This window comes from Aspergillus pseudonomiae (assembly GCF_009193645.1).
Source record: "Aspergillus pseudonomiae strain CBS 119388 unplaced genomic scaffold BDV37scaffold_22, whole genome shotgun sequence".
Lineage (NCBI taxonomy): Eukaryota > Fungi > Ascomycota > Eurotiomycetes > Eurotiales > Aspergillaceae > Aspergillus > Aspergillus pseudonomiae.
In genome coordinates this window covers 282,294-296,830 of record NW_022476014.1, presented here as the reverse complement: position 1 = coordinate 296,830, position 14,537 = coordinate 282,294, and the positions used below count along the sequence as shown (strand labels likewise).

At 48.4% G+C, this 14,537-nt stretch overlaps 6 protein-coding genes and 1 non-coding gene across 7 annotated transcripts; 1 reads left to right on the top strand and 6 right to left on the bottom strand.

The window, feature by feature from the left end:
* Positions 1-1,445: 1,445 nt before the first annotated feature.
* On the bottom strand, positions 1,446-2,951 carry BDV37DRAFT_293072 (uncharacterized protein). The gene has a single exon (XM_032089316.1). It carries the CDS (start codon positions 2,903-2,905, stop codon positions 1,520-1,522), a length of 1,386 nt encoding a protein of 461 aa, XP_031942933.1. The 5' UTR covers positions 2,906-2,951; the 3' UTR covers positions 1,446-1,519.
* A 213-nt stretch (positions 2,952-3,164) lies between these two features.
* On the bottom strand, positions 3,165-4,559 carry BDV37DRAFT_270598 (Alpha/Beta hydrolase protein; the record flags this gene model as incomplete). Its single annotated transcript, XM_032084584.1, has 2 exons — positions 3,165-4,171; positions 4,553-4,559. 2 exons carry the CDS (start codon positions 4,557-4,559, stop codon positions 3,165-3,167), a joined length of 1,014 nt encoding a protein of 337 aa, XP_031942932.1.
* Positions 4,560-4,737: 178 nt separating this feature from the next.
* On the bottom strand, positions 4,738-6,255 carry BDV37DRAFT_281744 (DNA polymerase III, clamp loader complex, gamma/delta/delta subunit; the record flags this gene model as incomplete). The annotated part of the gene is made up of 1 exon (XM_032086886.1): positions 4,738-6,255. One exon carries the CDS (start codon positions 6,253-6,255, stop codon positions 4,738-4,740), a length of 1,518 nt encoding a protein of 505 aa, XP_031942931.1.
* Positions 6,256-7,768: 1,513 nt separating this feature from the next.
* Positions 7,769-8,614, top strand: BDV37DRAFT_244883 (glutathione S-transferase family protein). The gene has a single exon (XM_032081602.1). The coding sequence runs from the start codon at positions 7,816-7,818 to the stop codon at positions 8,458-8,460; it is 645 nt and encodes a 214-aa protein (XP_031942930.1). The 5' UTR covers positions 7,769-7,815; the 3' UTR covers positions 8,461-8,614.
* Positions 8,615-8,876: 262 nt separating this feature from the next.
* Positions 8,877-10,587, bottom strand: BDV37DRAFT_293063 (FAD-binding oxidoreductase; the record flags this gene model as incomplete). The annotated part of the gene is made up of 4 exons (XM_032089315.1): positions 8,877-9,529; positions 9,612-10,015; positions 10,073-10,289; positions 10,339-10,587. 4 exons carry the CDS (start codon positions 10,585-10,587, stop codon positions 8,909-8,911), a joined length of 1,491 nt encoding a protein of 496 aa, XP_031942929.1. The 3' UTR covers positions 8,877-8,908.
* Positions 10,588-11,846: 1,259 nt separating this feature from the next.
* On the bottom strand, positions 11,847-13,933 carry BDV37DRAFT_293061 (ankyrin repeat domain-containing protein; the record flags this gene model as incomplete). Its single annotated transcript, XM_032089314.1, has 2 exons — positions 11,847-13,749; positions 13,824-13,933. The coding sequence occupies 2 exons, from the start codon at positions 13,931-13,933 to the stop codon at positions 11,847-11,849; spliced, it is 2,013 nt and encodes a 670-aa protein (XP_031942928.1).
* Positions 13,934-14,422: 489 nt separating this feature from the next.
* BDV37DRAFT_t83 lies at positions 14,423-14,526 on the bottom strand. The gene has a single exon. It is a non-coding gene; the product is annotated as a tRNA-Cys (tRNA).
* Between the last annotated feature and the right edge of the window lie 11 nt (positions 14,527-14,537).

The following is a 14,537-nucleotide window of genomic DNA, read 5'->3' as shown; positions in this document are numbered from 1 at the left end:
GCTACTGAAGTTTCAGCATTGACAGACACACGAGAGAGGCAAATGCCATTTCCCTGGGACAGTCGAAATGTTCCACATACCCACGTCATCAAGCTCTTTACTGTCAGCTGAAGGTTTTGGCTCACTAAGACAATGATTCGGTCATGTAGAGCAAGAAGTAACATATATTCCCTTGATATGCATTGTACTGTAGATATGATCAGATATTGATACCGAGCAACTATTTCACTCGTTAACTCACGGTGTATGCTGCAACCAAGTATGTGTTCTTCGGGCCTGGCCAATTGGGTCAAAAGTTCCATCAGATAAACCAAACCACCACCGGCCGAATTTTCAAGTCGTTCTCTGCAAGTTGCTACATCGACATGATATCGGGTTCTCTTTAAGGTCGTTCTGTGAAGCGGTAAAGCAACCTTCTCGAGGTATTCCGGAAATTCCCACCGATAAGTGGTTGTGTAGTGCCGGCTGTTATCCCCGTCGCTTATATTTCTAAAGCTATCTAAATCTTTCAAACTGTTATTTCCTTCTGAACTGAAGCAGAGTGTAGCAAAAACGTCAGAAAGGGCTAGTGATGGGAGAGAAATAATTTACCTTCTTGACTGAGCTTGATCATTCTCAGGACAGTCGGCGCATCGGAGCAGGGTCCCAGAATCTTCACCGATGTCAGTGCTGGAGCGTCCTTTTTTTTTGTCAAATTCCTTCACAACCCTAGCTAATCTATCCTTGTATTCTCCTGTCAGAAGCAGTTCCTTATACTTATCAGGATCTATTTGATCCTCTTTGGCTTCTTCAAAAAGTGACTTGGCTTTTCCAAAGACTCTCACGGCTTCTGGTAGTGACATAGACATGATGCATAAAAAGGCTATTACACCAGTCTTGGTTATTCGAGAATGGAAAATGAAAAGTAGTCAGTTTACCTCTAGGGTTTGAGCAAAGCGATCACCATGGAATAGTAAACAAGATCTTAGAAAGTAGAATCGGGAGAAGAATATATAACCACACTTTTTAAGTTACCAGCTTCTATTCATCATCTTCTATAGGAGCTGCCCTGCTAGTACGGGGCTCACCGAATAACTGCATGTTGAATTCCAGTTGTGACTATGCAACCTCATACTAGATCAATCACAGCTAGGAACTTTCAATAATATTTTTTGGTATTCCCCTACCACTGGTCTATTGAGTATGCCTGTCGGCATTACTCGGTGTTGATCTGGATTATTCCACCCTGAAATCGCAAGGAGGCCAGTATAGTAAGATGAAGTGGCAATGTATGCACACTCCCATGGAACATACCTAGGATAGTTGTCCAACAATAAATCCAGCCGGGAATTTACCACACCGATGAAACATATGCCGCAGCGAACAAAGAACCCTCAGCCTTATCGGGGTGGGCCATTCCATGTAGTCGTTGTTTAGACGTACATCTTACTCGGCATATTCGGGAAGTTGGTTCACACCTGCAACACCTTGATGAGTGTGTTTGCGCATCATCTATTATTAGTCATTGGCCTTCATAGTATCACCCAAGGACCAACAACCATCCTTTCCGGAGCATATGATGGATCCAAGATGACGTATCATCAGCAGTATCACGGGCTATCCAAATTTCCTCGAGAAGCTCAAGAGCGTGGAGGTTCGCCGGCAATCGATTCATAGAATACAAAGCGCGAAGTCGATTCCGAACATCATTTCTCAGCCTGTTATCTTCTCTTTTTAATTCTGAGCCAGCTGTGAGAATTGGGAGAGACTGGAAGTTCAGATAATTTGAGGATGCTGGGATTTGAAGAAGATGATCGATAGTTTCTAGAGCATAACGATGGATCAAAGGTTCCAGATCAATCTCCTCGAGACACGGGTTCGTGAAGGTATCATTCCATCCGCAGATCCGATATAGCAGAATTAATCCATGCTTTCGTAGTGACTCGTACAGAAGCGTCAAGGTAGGCTCGGTTGATGGTGCGCTCCACAGGTACAGCTGTTTTTCTAGTAGTGTCTCTCGGGTGAACGATCGACGTCCTGAATGGAGGAGCTGTCGACAGTATCGGCCCAGGTTCCCCAGAATGAAGATAAGGTCTGTACAGAACCCGTACATTGGATGATGCCAATGTCCAATTTGTTGCACGGCCAATGATAGGCTTGGTGTATCTAGATCTTGTTGTTCGTCTGGATGCACGAGGTACGAACACCCCATATCCCAATACAGATACATACCCAGGCAAAGTTTAGAAAATGGATTTAGATCCCAAGGATGCGACGTATCCTCGAGCATTTTATGAATCAACGTGCGTGCGGCAAGCAGATGCCATTTCCCAAAATCAGTCATATCCCGATCAGCTCCATGCGATAGCGCCAGTAGCAACGCGGTAAGCATTGACAGTAGTGGTCGCGTCTGCCCAGTCCCCAACTCTTGTCGGAACGATGCCAGGGCTTTCCCTCTCTCCTCGAGAGCGATGCGTGCCACTTCTGCAGAGAAATACTGTTCATGACGGGCGCTTACGGACTGGATGATATGCACCAGGGCTGGAGATTCCTGTATGTATTCCAACACAGGGAAGGAGAACGGATTGTTTTCAGGATCAATCACTAGTATTTGGCACACTCTTTCTAGCCAGTATTGCAGGAGTCGCCGATTGACGATGGTGTCCACATGCGATGAGTACCAACGCGTCTCGATTTGCCACTGCGATAGGCGAGGCGTCGAAGAGCAAATTAAACCGCGACGGACGCAGCGCAAGCATACTGGAAAAGTCTCGTCACATTTGACTCGCCTTGCTTTGCACTCTCGGCATCCTAGTTTGCTTTTAGGCCTTCGCCTTGGCGCGGTCGGCTCTTCGTCTTGAGATCGTTCTTGTCTCGTTGGGGACAAGCATTTGACCGGCTCAAAGCGTACGCGGAAGAACGACATCGTTGCAGTGGCTAGTTCTCGTCCGTGGCCTAGCTGCGTATGGTGTTACTTGCAGGACAAGTGTCTGTGGCGAAAAGAATAAATCATCACGGCAAACGTGGTTGCGATCGGAAACGACCTCGTCTTGGCGGCCCACAGTGGTCGATCATCTACATCGTGTTTTATGAGAAGATATATACAGTAAGAGGAAAGAATGTCTGTTCGAAACTCCCTATAATAAAATGGACAAGTTCCCCATCACTCGTATCTCGATAAGGCACTACGCAAGCCAGGAATGAATAACACCCTGAGCAGCCTCCCACAACCAGGCATCGTGCAATTTAGCCGGATGATCAAAGCCATGCTCGCCATCCCTAACAACAAGCTGGAACCGCAAGTTACAATCAACCTCCTCAATCTTATCCCTCAGTATATAGCTCCCCTCAACAGGAACAACAGAGTCATTGCGTCCGTGAAGCACCAGAACTCCTCCTCTTGGGAACCTAGCACCTGCATCAAGTCTCTCAAGAGGATAAAGTTCAATAGCATCACCCGGAAAGAACTGCCCAAAAAGCCCATGCTGACAGACCGAAAACATCAATTGCGTTCTCTTCGCATCTGTAGGTGCCGAAACGACAACCTTCTTACTAGTGGCTTCTTCTTGTTCATGGATTTGCTTAATATGACGCGCTAGGGTGTCTCGCGGTGTTGCAGGCATCGAAAACACGGCCTTTTCCGTCTGGTCGGTAAAATGAGGGGATTTGACATCGACTAGAGGGTAGACTGCATTGACGGCCCGGATCTGTTCAGGATGGCTCAGTCCCATTTGAATGCTAAGGTAACCTCCGGCGCTATCCCCTGCCGTGAGGATGCGGTTCAGGTCTGGCTGGATGCTTCCTTGGGTGTGCTCGTTTAGGAACTGTGGAAGGGATTTGTGCATCCAGTTCCAATGATCTTCGACATCTTCCATTATATCAAAGATTGTGGCCTCTGGGAGTAGTCGATAATTTGGAGAGACAATGATGGCGGAGTACTCCTTCGAGAGCTCCAGATACCAGGGGTTAAAGAAAGGTGGGAAAAGACTATAGCCGGAGATGAGACCACCACCATGATATCGCAAAAGGACGGGACAATTGACGGTGTTCTGTACCTTCTCCGATGGTGGCGATAAAGTCTTAGGGTAAAGAATATCCGTTGTGATTTGCTGCCCGTGTACGGTTTTGTAGGTTGTGGTGAGGATTGTGAAGTCGGAGAAGCATGATATATCACTCGATTCTAAACTGATTGCTTCCATTGTAATTGCTCTATGTGTTGGGGACAGGCCTGCCGAATTAGTAGGTATACGGTGACTTCTTCAATGAGTTAGTATCTCTCACCAGTTGGAATAAGAACCTCAATATTCGATGGATTGCTAAATCCAGCAGGGGGCGGAAGAATCTCTTTTGAAGATCGCAATAAGCATTATTAATCCTCCCCTAGCTTCCTCAGGGCTTCATCATGGAGTCCTCGCATTCTGTGCCAAATAGGAAGTTCAAGTGGGTCACCCCATCTGCGCCACAGGCTCCAGATAGGTTCGACTTTTCATTTGTTGTACTTTTACAAGAAATAAAGGGTACAAGTTTACGTTTTTTCTCCAGGGTTTAGAAGGAGATAAGTCGCTGCGACTACCCTCCATGATATGTATTCGTTTGTGTCCATAGCTATACAGTATGCCGAACTTCTAGTAAGCAGCAGGTCTGAATTTACTATTGGTGAGAACAGCTTATAGCTGAAGGTCTCCTTTACTCGGAGTAATGAATAGTTATTACTAATTAAGGAAGTGCGAAGCAGTATAAGTATGTGCCAACGAGTTATCAATAGGTGAGGTCAGGGTCTCTCTTGAACAAGAAATCAGTATCTTCCAAGAACTTCTGACCTTCCAGACATTCAGGGAGGAAGTTCACTTTCCTTCTCTTATACCCTGATTGATGTGTAATACCTTCTTCAACAATCGTTTTGGCTTCCGAACTAATAGGAAGAAGGTGATATGGAATGGATGCATCAGCAGCCCCAGGCTCCTTCAGACAAGCAAAAGCATTATTCAAGCCTCTATATGAACGAGTGCTCTTCTTCGATAAGCACAGCATAATAACCAACTGTGCCAGCGAGGCCTGTGCATCTAGTATGTCCAGCTTCTCAAGCACGGAGTATACGGAAGTTGCGTATGTCTGCAAGACATTGTTAGCCAGCCCAATATCCTCCGATGTTGCTACAATAAGACGACGCGCGATGAATAGTGGATTTTCACCGGACTTGAGCATTCTCGCAAGGTAATACAGTGCAGCATCTGCATGACTGCCTCGGATTGACTTGTGGAAGGCCGAAATAGTGTCGTAATGTTGGTCACCCGAGCGATCGTAGTTAAGATGCATTGTGAGTGAATTTCTCAACCTTTCCCCTGTCATTCCGTCTCGTTTAGACAAGTCGTGCACCATCTCTAGGAGATTCAGTGATAATCGACAATCCCCATCAGCGAAGCTTGACAGATATCCAAGGAATCCATCATCCAGGAGGTGGGAGTGTAAGCCCCGTTCTTCAACTACTCGATGAAGCATATTCTGTACGTCCGCGTCTTTCGGCTTGGTGAGCGTATAAACTATACATTTGTAAACCAGTCCATGCCGAATTGTCAAAGATGGATTCTCTGTGGTAGCTCCGATCAGAGTAATGCGGCCGTCCCGGATGGCATCGAGGAGTATGTCTTGCTGCGGCGTGGTAATACGGTGTATCTCATCGCAAAACACAATAGACGGTTTTCGCTCTGTGTCCACATCCTTCGAGGCCCTTGCAATGATACTTCTGTACTCTGTCATTGTCGTGATTGTGCTGCCGATCTCATAGAATCTTCTCCTCGAGACAGACCCAATAATGCGGGCGATGGTGGTCTTGCCAGTTCCCGAGCTCCCCCAGAGTATCATGTTGGGAACGTTGTCCTCTTGAACACGTTGGCGGATAGCACCATTCGGCCCTACAAGCTGAGTCTGGCCGACAATATCGTCGAAGCTTCTAGGGCGAACACGCTCCGCCAACGGTGCATTGTCGGACTTGAGATCCTCTTTCCCTTCCTCGCAGCTCTTATGCTGGCTGGATTTTCTCTTCGTGCTCTCTTTGATCCGTGGCCTGGCAGTCGGTATGGTAGGTTGGGTATTATCAAGTTGTTTTTTATGATCAACAACATCAGTGAATGAGGGTTTAGAGGGATCTGGATTTGGTACAAGAGATAGCTGGTTAGAGAATGACACCGGTTCATGGAACGCTTTGCATCCAGAATCGAGGTGGTGGTTGATTTTTGCCAGAAGAACAGTCTTTTGGCATATTGGACATTCAACCATATCTGAGTATCGTTTTGACTTCTCGTGCCACTCGTCTCCGTGTGAGCGTCCACAATCAGTCCAGACAGCACGCAAGACACGACAACACACGAGGATTGTAGTAGAATTCACCCATGTTGCGATTTCTACCTATTACAAAATGGCGGCAAATTCCGATCGCTCACAGTTTCGTTCAATATCAAAAGACCCACTTTCTCGCATTCTGTACAAATATGGAAGGTCAAGTGGGCCCGGATGGAAACTGGATCGACCAAAAGAAAAACACAGTACCAACTATTGGATCCAGAGTAATGATGGTTGAAATCTTCAACGCACAACTACTCCACAGTGTGGCCCAGCTCTCACTGGCACCAGCCAGGATGATCCGCCTCGTAAGTCACGTCGCCGTCGGATACAAACGCAATAGTCGGCGTGCTAAGTGGAAGACACTGAACACCTAGGTAATGTTTTACAGATACAGGTTAGAAAGATGGATATTCCTTTGCCGTCCGTATCTAGTAAATATAAGAGACAGGCCAGGACTTAGCATAAGCATATAAACCTTCTTCACTCATTCCGTTCCAAATATGATCCAGCACCAATCACCAGTTATTCAAGAACTATCGAGGCTCACCCCAACCCTTCAGATATTACCGTGTGTCCTATAATCGCGCCCTCAGGGATCAGCCCTTGGCCATCGTCCGCCCCCGGACAGAGGAAGGAGTCTCGCAATTTGTGCAAGTATGCTCTGCTGAACGTATCCCTCTCGCCATCCGCGCTAGTGGGCACGATTTCTTCGGTCGCTCACTAGTCGTTGGTGGGATCGTTATCAACATGCAAGCTACAGACTCCATCATCGTCTCCCCAGATAGGGCCAGAGCACGCGTGGGCGGTGGAGTTATTGCAGGAACATTATAACAGTCTCAGGTCGCTCACCAGCTTTTCACACCAACGGGTCAATCGAAAACTTTTGGCTAATTTTCCTGGGCCTGTGGCGGCGGATTTGGATTCTATGTCGGGTCATACGGATTTGACGTGCATCAGATCCTCGGTGCAAGAATGGCCGTAGCAAGCGGGGCTACCATCGACACTGACAATGACCAAGAGCTACTCTGGGCTCTTCGGGGAGCAGGAGCTGGCTATTTCGGGGTTATAGTGGAGCGAAGGGTGAAGGTGTATCCAGCGCCGAAGCTGTATGCAGGCTATTTGGCTTTTCCCCTTTCCGATGCAGCTACAGTCTTTCAAGGCTTTGAGAGACTTGAAAGGCAGACTCGATCCGGTCAATGTTGTCAGTGGTGGCACGGTTAAAGATGTATGATCTCTCCCCATGATAATAGGTAACTAAATCATGCAAGAACGGCGACGCTATGTATGGCACTTGAATGGTGGAAATGGAGATGGCGGTAAAACTAGTAGATTTCCACGATGAGTCACATTCGATGACTTTTGACAGATAATTAATAGTCCAACACCAGTATTTAAGATAAGAACCCCGCTTAGCACTTCTCAGCTTCAACCCCAACCCAACCCAACTCTAAGCCATACCATACTCAAGTAAAGCACCCAACGCACCAGCCCAAAATGCCCAGTATCAAATTCTTCTACTCCCCAGACGCCTGCTCCATCATCCCACACATTCTCCTCCATGAAACAAAGACCACTTTTGAAGCCATCCGAATCGAAATGGAAGGAACCGATCTCAGCTTCCCCGAGAGCTTCCGCAAAATCAACCCTAAAAGCCGCGTCCCTGTAATCGCCCTCGACAACGAGGTCATCACGGAAGTCCCGGCCGTCTCAACGATTATCTCTAGCCTGGCACCGGAAGCACACCTCCTGGGCCGAACCCCGATCGAGACGGCCCGGGTTCATGAATGGATGAATTATGTAGCTGGAACAGTGCATGCGGGGGGGATTAGCCATGTCTTCCGGCCGGGGCGGTGGACTGTTTCGACAGAGGAGAAAGACTTGGAGATGATTAAGAGGAGAGGATTGGAGATTTTGTGGAATTGTTTTCCGTTGATTGAGGAGAGGTTAATTGGGGAGTATGCCGTTGGGGAGGACTTTACTGCTGCTGATGCGTTCTTGTATTTTGCTTATCGGTGGGGGGTCATAGCAGAGATTGACATGCAGGCGTATGCCAAATTTACGCAGTTAGCGCGAAGAGTTGAGGGAAGGGAGACGGTGCAGACAGTGCTGAGGAGCGAGAGGATTCATTCTATCTTTTGACTCATATAGGATTTATTTGTCAAAATTCCTGTGCATATCTTTTCCTGCGCGCTCTTTGTCGATGACATGACATCCACTTCGTTGCTCCTCTTATATCTCCAGTCACAAGTTCCTTATTAGAAGGTTTAACCATAGAATTGCAGGCAAAGAATACATACATCCTTCCCAAGAGGCTCCTAACTAGTGCCAGCCGCCTTCACAACCGTGGCATCATTATCTACCTGGTGTTTGCGTTCATGCGAATGTGCTAGGAATCTCTTGTGCATATACAGAGCTGATTTCAGCCTGACAGACCATGTGATGATATATTAATAAAGTAAAAAAGGTTCCTCGGTATTAACGTCCAAATTAAAAATTAGACTATACATTACTTATGCAAAACGAAGATCCTAAAAACACGAGGCCAGAAACACTGTGCAAGATGCAAAATATCAAAACTGTACAATATCTACCAGTCCGCGGCAGGGATGGGGGCATAAAATCCGAACCGGTTCTCAGGATCGTACTTCCTCTTCAACGCGGACAGCTTGCTCTGTCTCCATGGCTCATATCCATAGATGGTCTCCAGCGGCTCGTCGCCAGATGCGTAGTTCACATACACGTGCTTCTCAGCCTCGCCGCTTCCCTCGTGGAAGATATCGCGCACGCGGTCACCGAAGGCATCAGCTGCAGGTCGGTCCGTCGCATTCTCGAAGATAATGACAGAGGAGACAAGAATGGTGTCATCACGGTGAGGGTAAGCGGTGGAGGCTTCATCGATGGCCTGGACACCTTGGTTCGAGTACCCCTCGAGCATGATGGTAGAATGTTCGAAGTCAGGGTTGGCCACGGTCTCCTCAGCGAAGGCATTGAATGCGGCGCGCAGCGCCTCCAAGTTGTAGCTCTTCAGGTTGATGGGGAAACGGACAATTTGGGGGCCTTCGGCACCCTTCTCACAGGTCCGCGAGCTCATGTCGAACTCTGTCCACTTGGTAATGTTCGCGTACGGGCCGGAGTGTGTTACGGTCTTCACAGGAGCAAAATTGAGTAGAGACAAGGATACCGTTGCATCCAAGGTTTCGACTCCCTCCTGCAAAACGAAGATGTCGATGATGGGCTAGCAATCCATGGTTAATCTCATAAGCATCTGCGACAGGGTTCGAGTGACTTACGTTGACAGGATCCAGCTCCGCGTCGCGGGAAATGGTAGCCCAGTACATCACATCAACGCGCTGTCTGCCACTGTCGCCGAGGATGTTAAGGTACTGGAAGAGAAGCTCCAACTTGTCTTGGGTGTAGGTATGCTTGACAAAGGACCAGACGCCATTGTTCGGAACATCGTAGATCTTCTGGGTGACAGAGGTCACAATGCCAAAGTTGTGGCCAGCGCCCTTCATCGCCCAGAACAGGTCAGACTCGGGTCCGTCTTGCGACGCGGTCCGAATCTCTCCATCAGCAGTCACGACTTCTAAGGAAACAAAGTTATCGGCGATAAGGCCGTGGCGTCCTTGCAGGTACCCATGGCCACCACCGAGAGCCGGTCCGAGGAATCCAGTGCAGTCACAGACACCGGTCACTTTGAAGATGATCAGCGGATGCCCACCAGGAGGCAATTATTCATGTCAGTACTCACCGGTCTGTTTGCCGGCTTCCCACAAGGCCTCAATAACCTGGTGCGAGAGGATACCACCCCCAAAGGTGGCAGTGTCGCCTTTCTCCGAGATGTCAACCGTGTTAAGCTTGTGCAGCCAAATCTCAATTCCCTGGTGAACATTTTCCAGGCTTTCAATGTTTCCATGGGCACCACCGATGGCAATAAATGGTACATCGTGTTCGGTGGCATATTTCACCTACTTTTCATCAGCATGGTGACGCCCACGACACCTGAGAGAAACCCACCGTCTCAGCAACATCATACTTGTTCGCAACCTCCACAACCACGCTGATGTTCGGCTTGCCATATTGCGACCAGCGCGCAGTAGCATTATTGAAGGCATCATTGCCAGGGAAGTAAATGCTAGCATCACTTGACAGCCTCCCACCAAGCTCAGACCCAATGGCAGCATCAGATTGTTGAGCGTGACATTCCCTCAGAACTGTCGCATAGAGGAGGCTGGACGCCCAAAACTTGAGTGACCTCGTAACCATATTGGCGATATGTGACAGAGCCTGTGCCGTGTCGTGTCGTGTCGTGTCGTGTCGTGTTGATGCTCAGAAAAAATCTCTCGAACGGCTCGTGAAGCGCGCCATCTTTATAATGCAGCGCGCTGTCCCGAGAATGTAGGCTCAATTGTCGCTCTTCCTGCATTCGGATAGGCCAATCCGAGTTCAAAAATATGCACACCCCTTGCTGCGAGGATTGTGCATTATTGCATATCGCCTGGCATACCTCCTGAGTCAATGCTGGCTGTCTTCGGTCAATGTTCGTCTAAGATATCCTTTCCATTGCTGTTATGATGTATGCATGTCTTGTGGCATGACAGGCACAGGTTTCATAGGCGGATTCAATCGCCGCAGCTGCCATCTCACTGCTGCGGTTCTCTTGGTGTTTATTCCCTTGTTTTCGTTTTCCGTTGAAAATTCAAAACAACGCAAGACACAGAACGCCTCCCTTCCTTCGGAATGTACCAACAACAACAAAGCCAATCACCAGATATCTGTAAACTATTACATGAAGCTGGTGACTAAATATTTTGATCCTTTCTCAACAATTGGCTTTCGGTGTCTGCTTTGCACAATTGTAATGCCAGAGGTTTGCGGAGCGCAGAGAGCACGGTCCCTTCCGCATTCCTGGCATAAAAGGGATGGCTGGGGCACAACATCCTTTTCCCGAATTCATCGACAGCTTCTGTTTACTCCAGGGAAACTGGGTTTGGACTTTCAATTACCGTGAGCAGCTTCCAACTGGTAAGAGGGTGTTGGGGATCATCATTCAAGGAAGCAATCCTGACTCAGGATATTTTATTGAAAGCGAACTGTAGGCCACCAAACACTCGCACTGAAATTCTCGAGTTGATCACACGGTGCAGGGGCCTTGAATATCTCTTTACGTTTAGTGTATTTGTTTTGCATGCATCAAGATTCAATTTTCTGGTCAGAGCGCATATCTCAGTACGCTTGTCAGGGCTACTCTCCTTTCGTCCGCGGAGATCTGCTCATCGTAAAGGCAAAAGTAAGGCAGCAAGTCAAAACCTCTAGAACGTGGTTGGCAATTGAGTTGGGACGCATGCCATAAGCTTCCTGAGTCGGTAAACAGATGCTAATGTATATCATGATTCATGACGCTAAAATACCCCACATCTTTATCAGCTCCATTTTTGAGTAATTATAGCTCGGCTATTGAGTTAAAATGTTGGAGGAATATTAGTACATACTATGTAATAATCTATCTAGAAGTGGTTTTAGTATCACAAGCTCGACCGTCGAGCGGAGGCATTCCTAAGCTGAACCAAAACTTCATGTCCCTCCTCAATCTTCTTTTCTGCGCGTGAGAGTGGTGTTAGACCCTGTGAATCTTGACAATCTGGGTTTGCACCTTGCGCAAGAAGGGTTGTCACCACCCTGCTCAGCTGGTCGCCAGACCATTCTGGCTCCCATTCGTCCTCAGGTTCACCTTTGTACTCCGCGAGCCAACCTACATTGAATGGTTCCACTGCATAGGAAAGCGGTGTCCTACCGTCAGCGTCCTTGCAGTCTGGCTCTGCGCCCTTCTCCAGGAACATTTGGACCAGTGCGGCACGTTTCACCATTGCCGCGTAGAATATGGGCGTCCTCCCAGATTCATCGCGGTTGTCAACCCGGGCGCCATGCTCAAGTAGGAGCTGGATGCTAGCCTCATACATGTCCACCATCTCTGGGGCGCCCACCAAATAGATTGCGGATAAGAGAGCCCAGAACAGGGGCGTCCGGCCCAACGTGTCTCGGCTGTCGATATCCACTCCATCTACCTCAAGAAGCAACGGCACTATTGTTGGAGCAATACCATCACGGCAGTCTTGCCATTCGATATTTGTCGCCCAGGATAGCGGAGTTCGACCGTGGTGGTCCCTGCTGTTGGTATTAGCACCCCTCGCCAGGAGCATCCGCACCATGTCCGGTTCTTCATGATAGACGGCTCCGTGCAATGCTGTCCATTTTATCTCACCGTTACTAACCTCGGTGTTGGCCCTATATTTATCGAGAAGGAGCTCGACAGCGGCCTCTCTGCCCCATCGAACAGCCAGCCAGAGTGCCGTGTAGCCGCCCTCGTCCTTGCCGTCAACATCCACGCCATCTATCCCAAGCAGTATGTCCAATATGGTAGTAGACCCCCTCCATGCGGCGCCTTGCAGCCCGCTTTGAGCATCCGCGACTTTCCGGTCCTGAGTTACTCCCTCCCTCGCCAGGAGAAAGCGGACCATTGATTCATCCCCACCTTCTAGATTGCTCTCTGCAGCAAAGTAGAGCAAGCCATGGCCTTTTGCATTCACATACTCCTGACCAGGAATCTTCTCTAGGAGCAATCTGAGCAGCGGCTCATTTGCATGTTGCGAAGCGATGGACATCGCAGTTTCGCCGTTTCTATTCTCGCCATCCCATCTTGCCCCTCGCTCCAGGAGGAGATTCGCCATCCCATCGTGCCATTTGGCAGCGTGCATGAGCGGGGTTTCGCCCCTTCCATCCGCATGGTCTAGATCGGAGACCTTGTCGAGCAACATCGTGAAAATGGACATACTATGAGCTCTAATCGCCGACGTCAATGGGGCATAATCGTCAGTAGTGTGGTTCGGGTCCGCGCCCGCATCCAGGAGAAGCTTGACCATCGCCTCATTCCCGGCTTCGATTGCGGCTATCAGCGGTGTGTGGCCCGACCTGTTCTTCCTGTTGTCTCTGCGCGGCGCTGCGAACATCAATAAGATATGGTCCGCCAGGTCCGTTGTTTCTATATCACCGCCGGCTGCGAGAAGGATCCGGACTACTTCTTTCTGATCCTTTACCACTGCATGATGCAGGGGAGTCCGGCCCGCCCTGTCTTTCGGATCAATAGAGACCCCATGCTGCAGGAGGAACCGGACAATTTCTTTCAGTCCCTGCTTCGCGGCAAGGAAGAGGACAGTTTCGCCTACTGTAGTCATACAATCGACGCATCCTTCTTTTCCGTGCTGTGACAGAGCGTTGGTGGCATATAAATGCCCCAGGTATGCGTTTAGCTCGTGCAGTAAATCTTGGCCGTTTTGGGAGATATCGTGTGAAGTTTTCACCTGCTCCAGTCCAGGATTATCAGAGTCCTCATCGTCATCCTTTAGCGGCTTACTCGGGAGCCGCCTGGCACTGTTGACCTGTCAGCTGTCTGCAAACTGGATTGATTATATAGCATTGACCCGCAGTTGCGAGAGTCGACTCACTGGTGCAAAATAAGTTTATATTGGTCTGGTACGTCGACCAAGTGCCGCTGCACTGCGCTAGCCAGCTCCACGATGGCATTGAGATCCTCTGCGCTGTAGTCTGTGTTCATTGTGATTTCCAACTTTCAGCTTGATAGTGAGGGAAAAGAATGAGGTGGAAGTTTGGCTGATATTTTGGGGGTGAGGCTACGCGGCTTACGTGGAGTTACGTGAGGGTCCATGTGACTGGGTGTTTAGGGCTATGCTATACCGATCTGTATGACTCTATCATCTTGAAGAATAAGAGGAAGAAAATTGTATGTGCGTTAACCAGATCATTCCAAGAAAACTAACGGTGGATGTTGTAATTTGTGTGTGTATGGATGGCTTCATTGATTTGAGATTGGTTAGAGGAGTATTATCAATTTTCTCGGTGAAAAAAAGGTTGACAGGACAATGGAAAAGACCACATATACATCTATCTGTGCACTTGAAAAGGAGAGAGAGAGTAATTAATTGGCGGTTTGTATTTGTTGTCCCAGCCGTGCAGCCAAGAAAAAAAAAAAAAAAAACTTAGGAAGAAGAGAGAGAGCCCAAGAAAAGAAAAACAAAAAGAAATGAGGGACGGGCCGGGTTCGAACCGGCGACCTAAAGATAGGTTGCAATATTTGGTTAACCAATTAGGTCATTGCAATCTTCCACTCTACCACTGAGCTACCGCCCCATTGGATGATA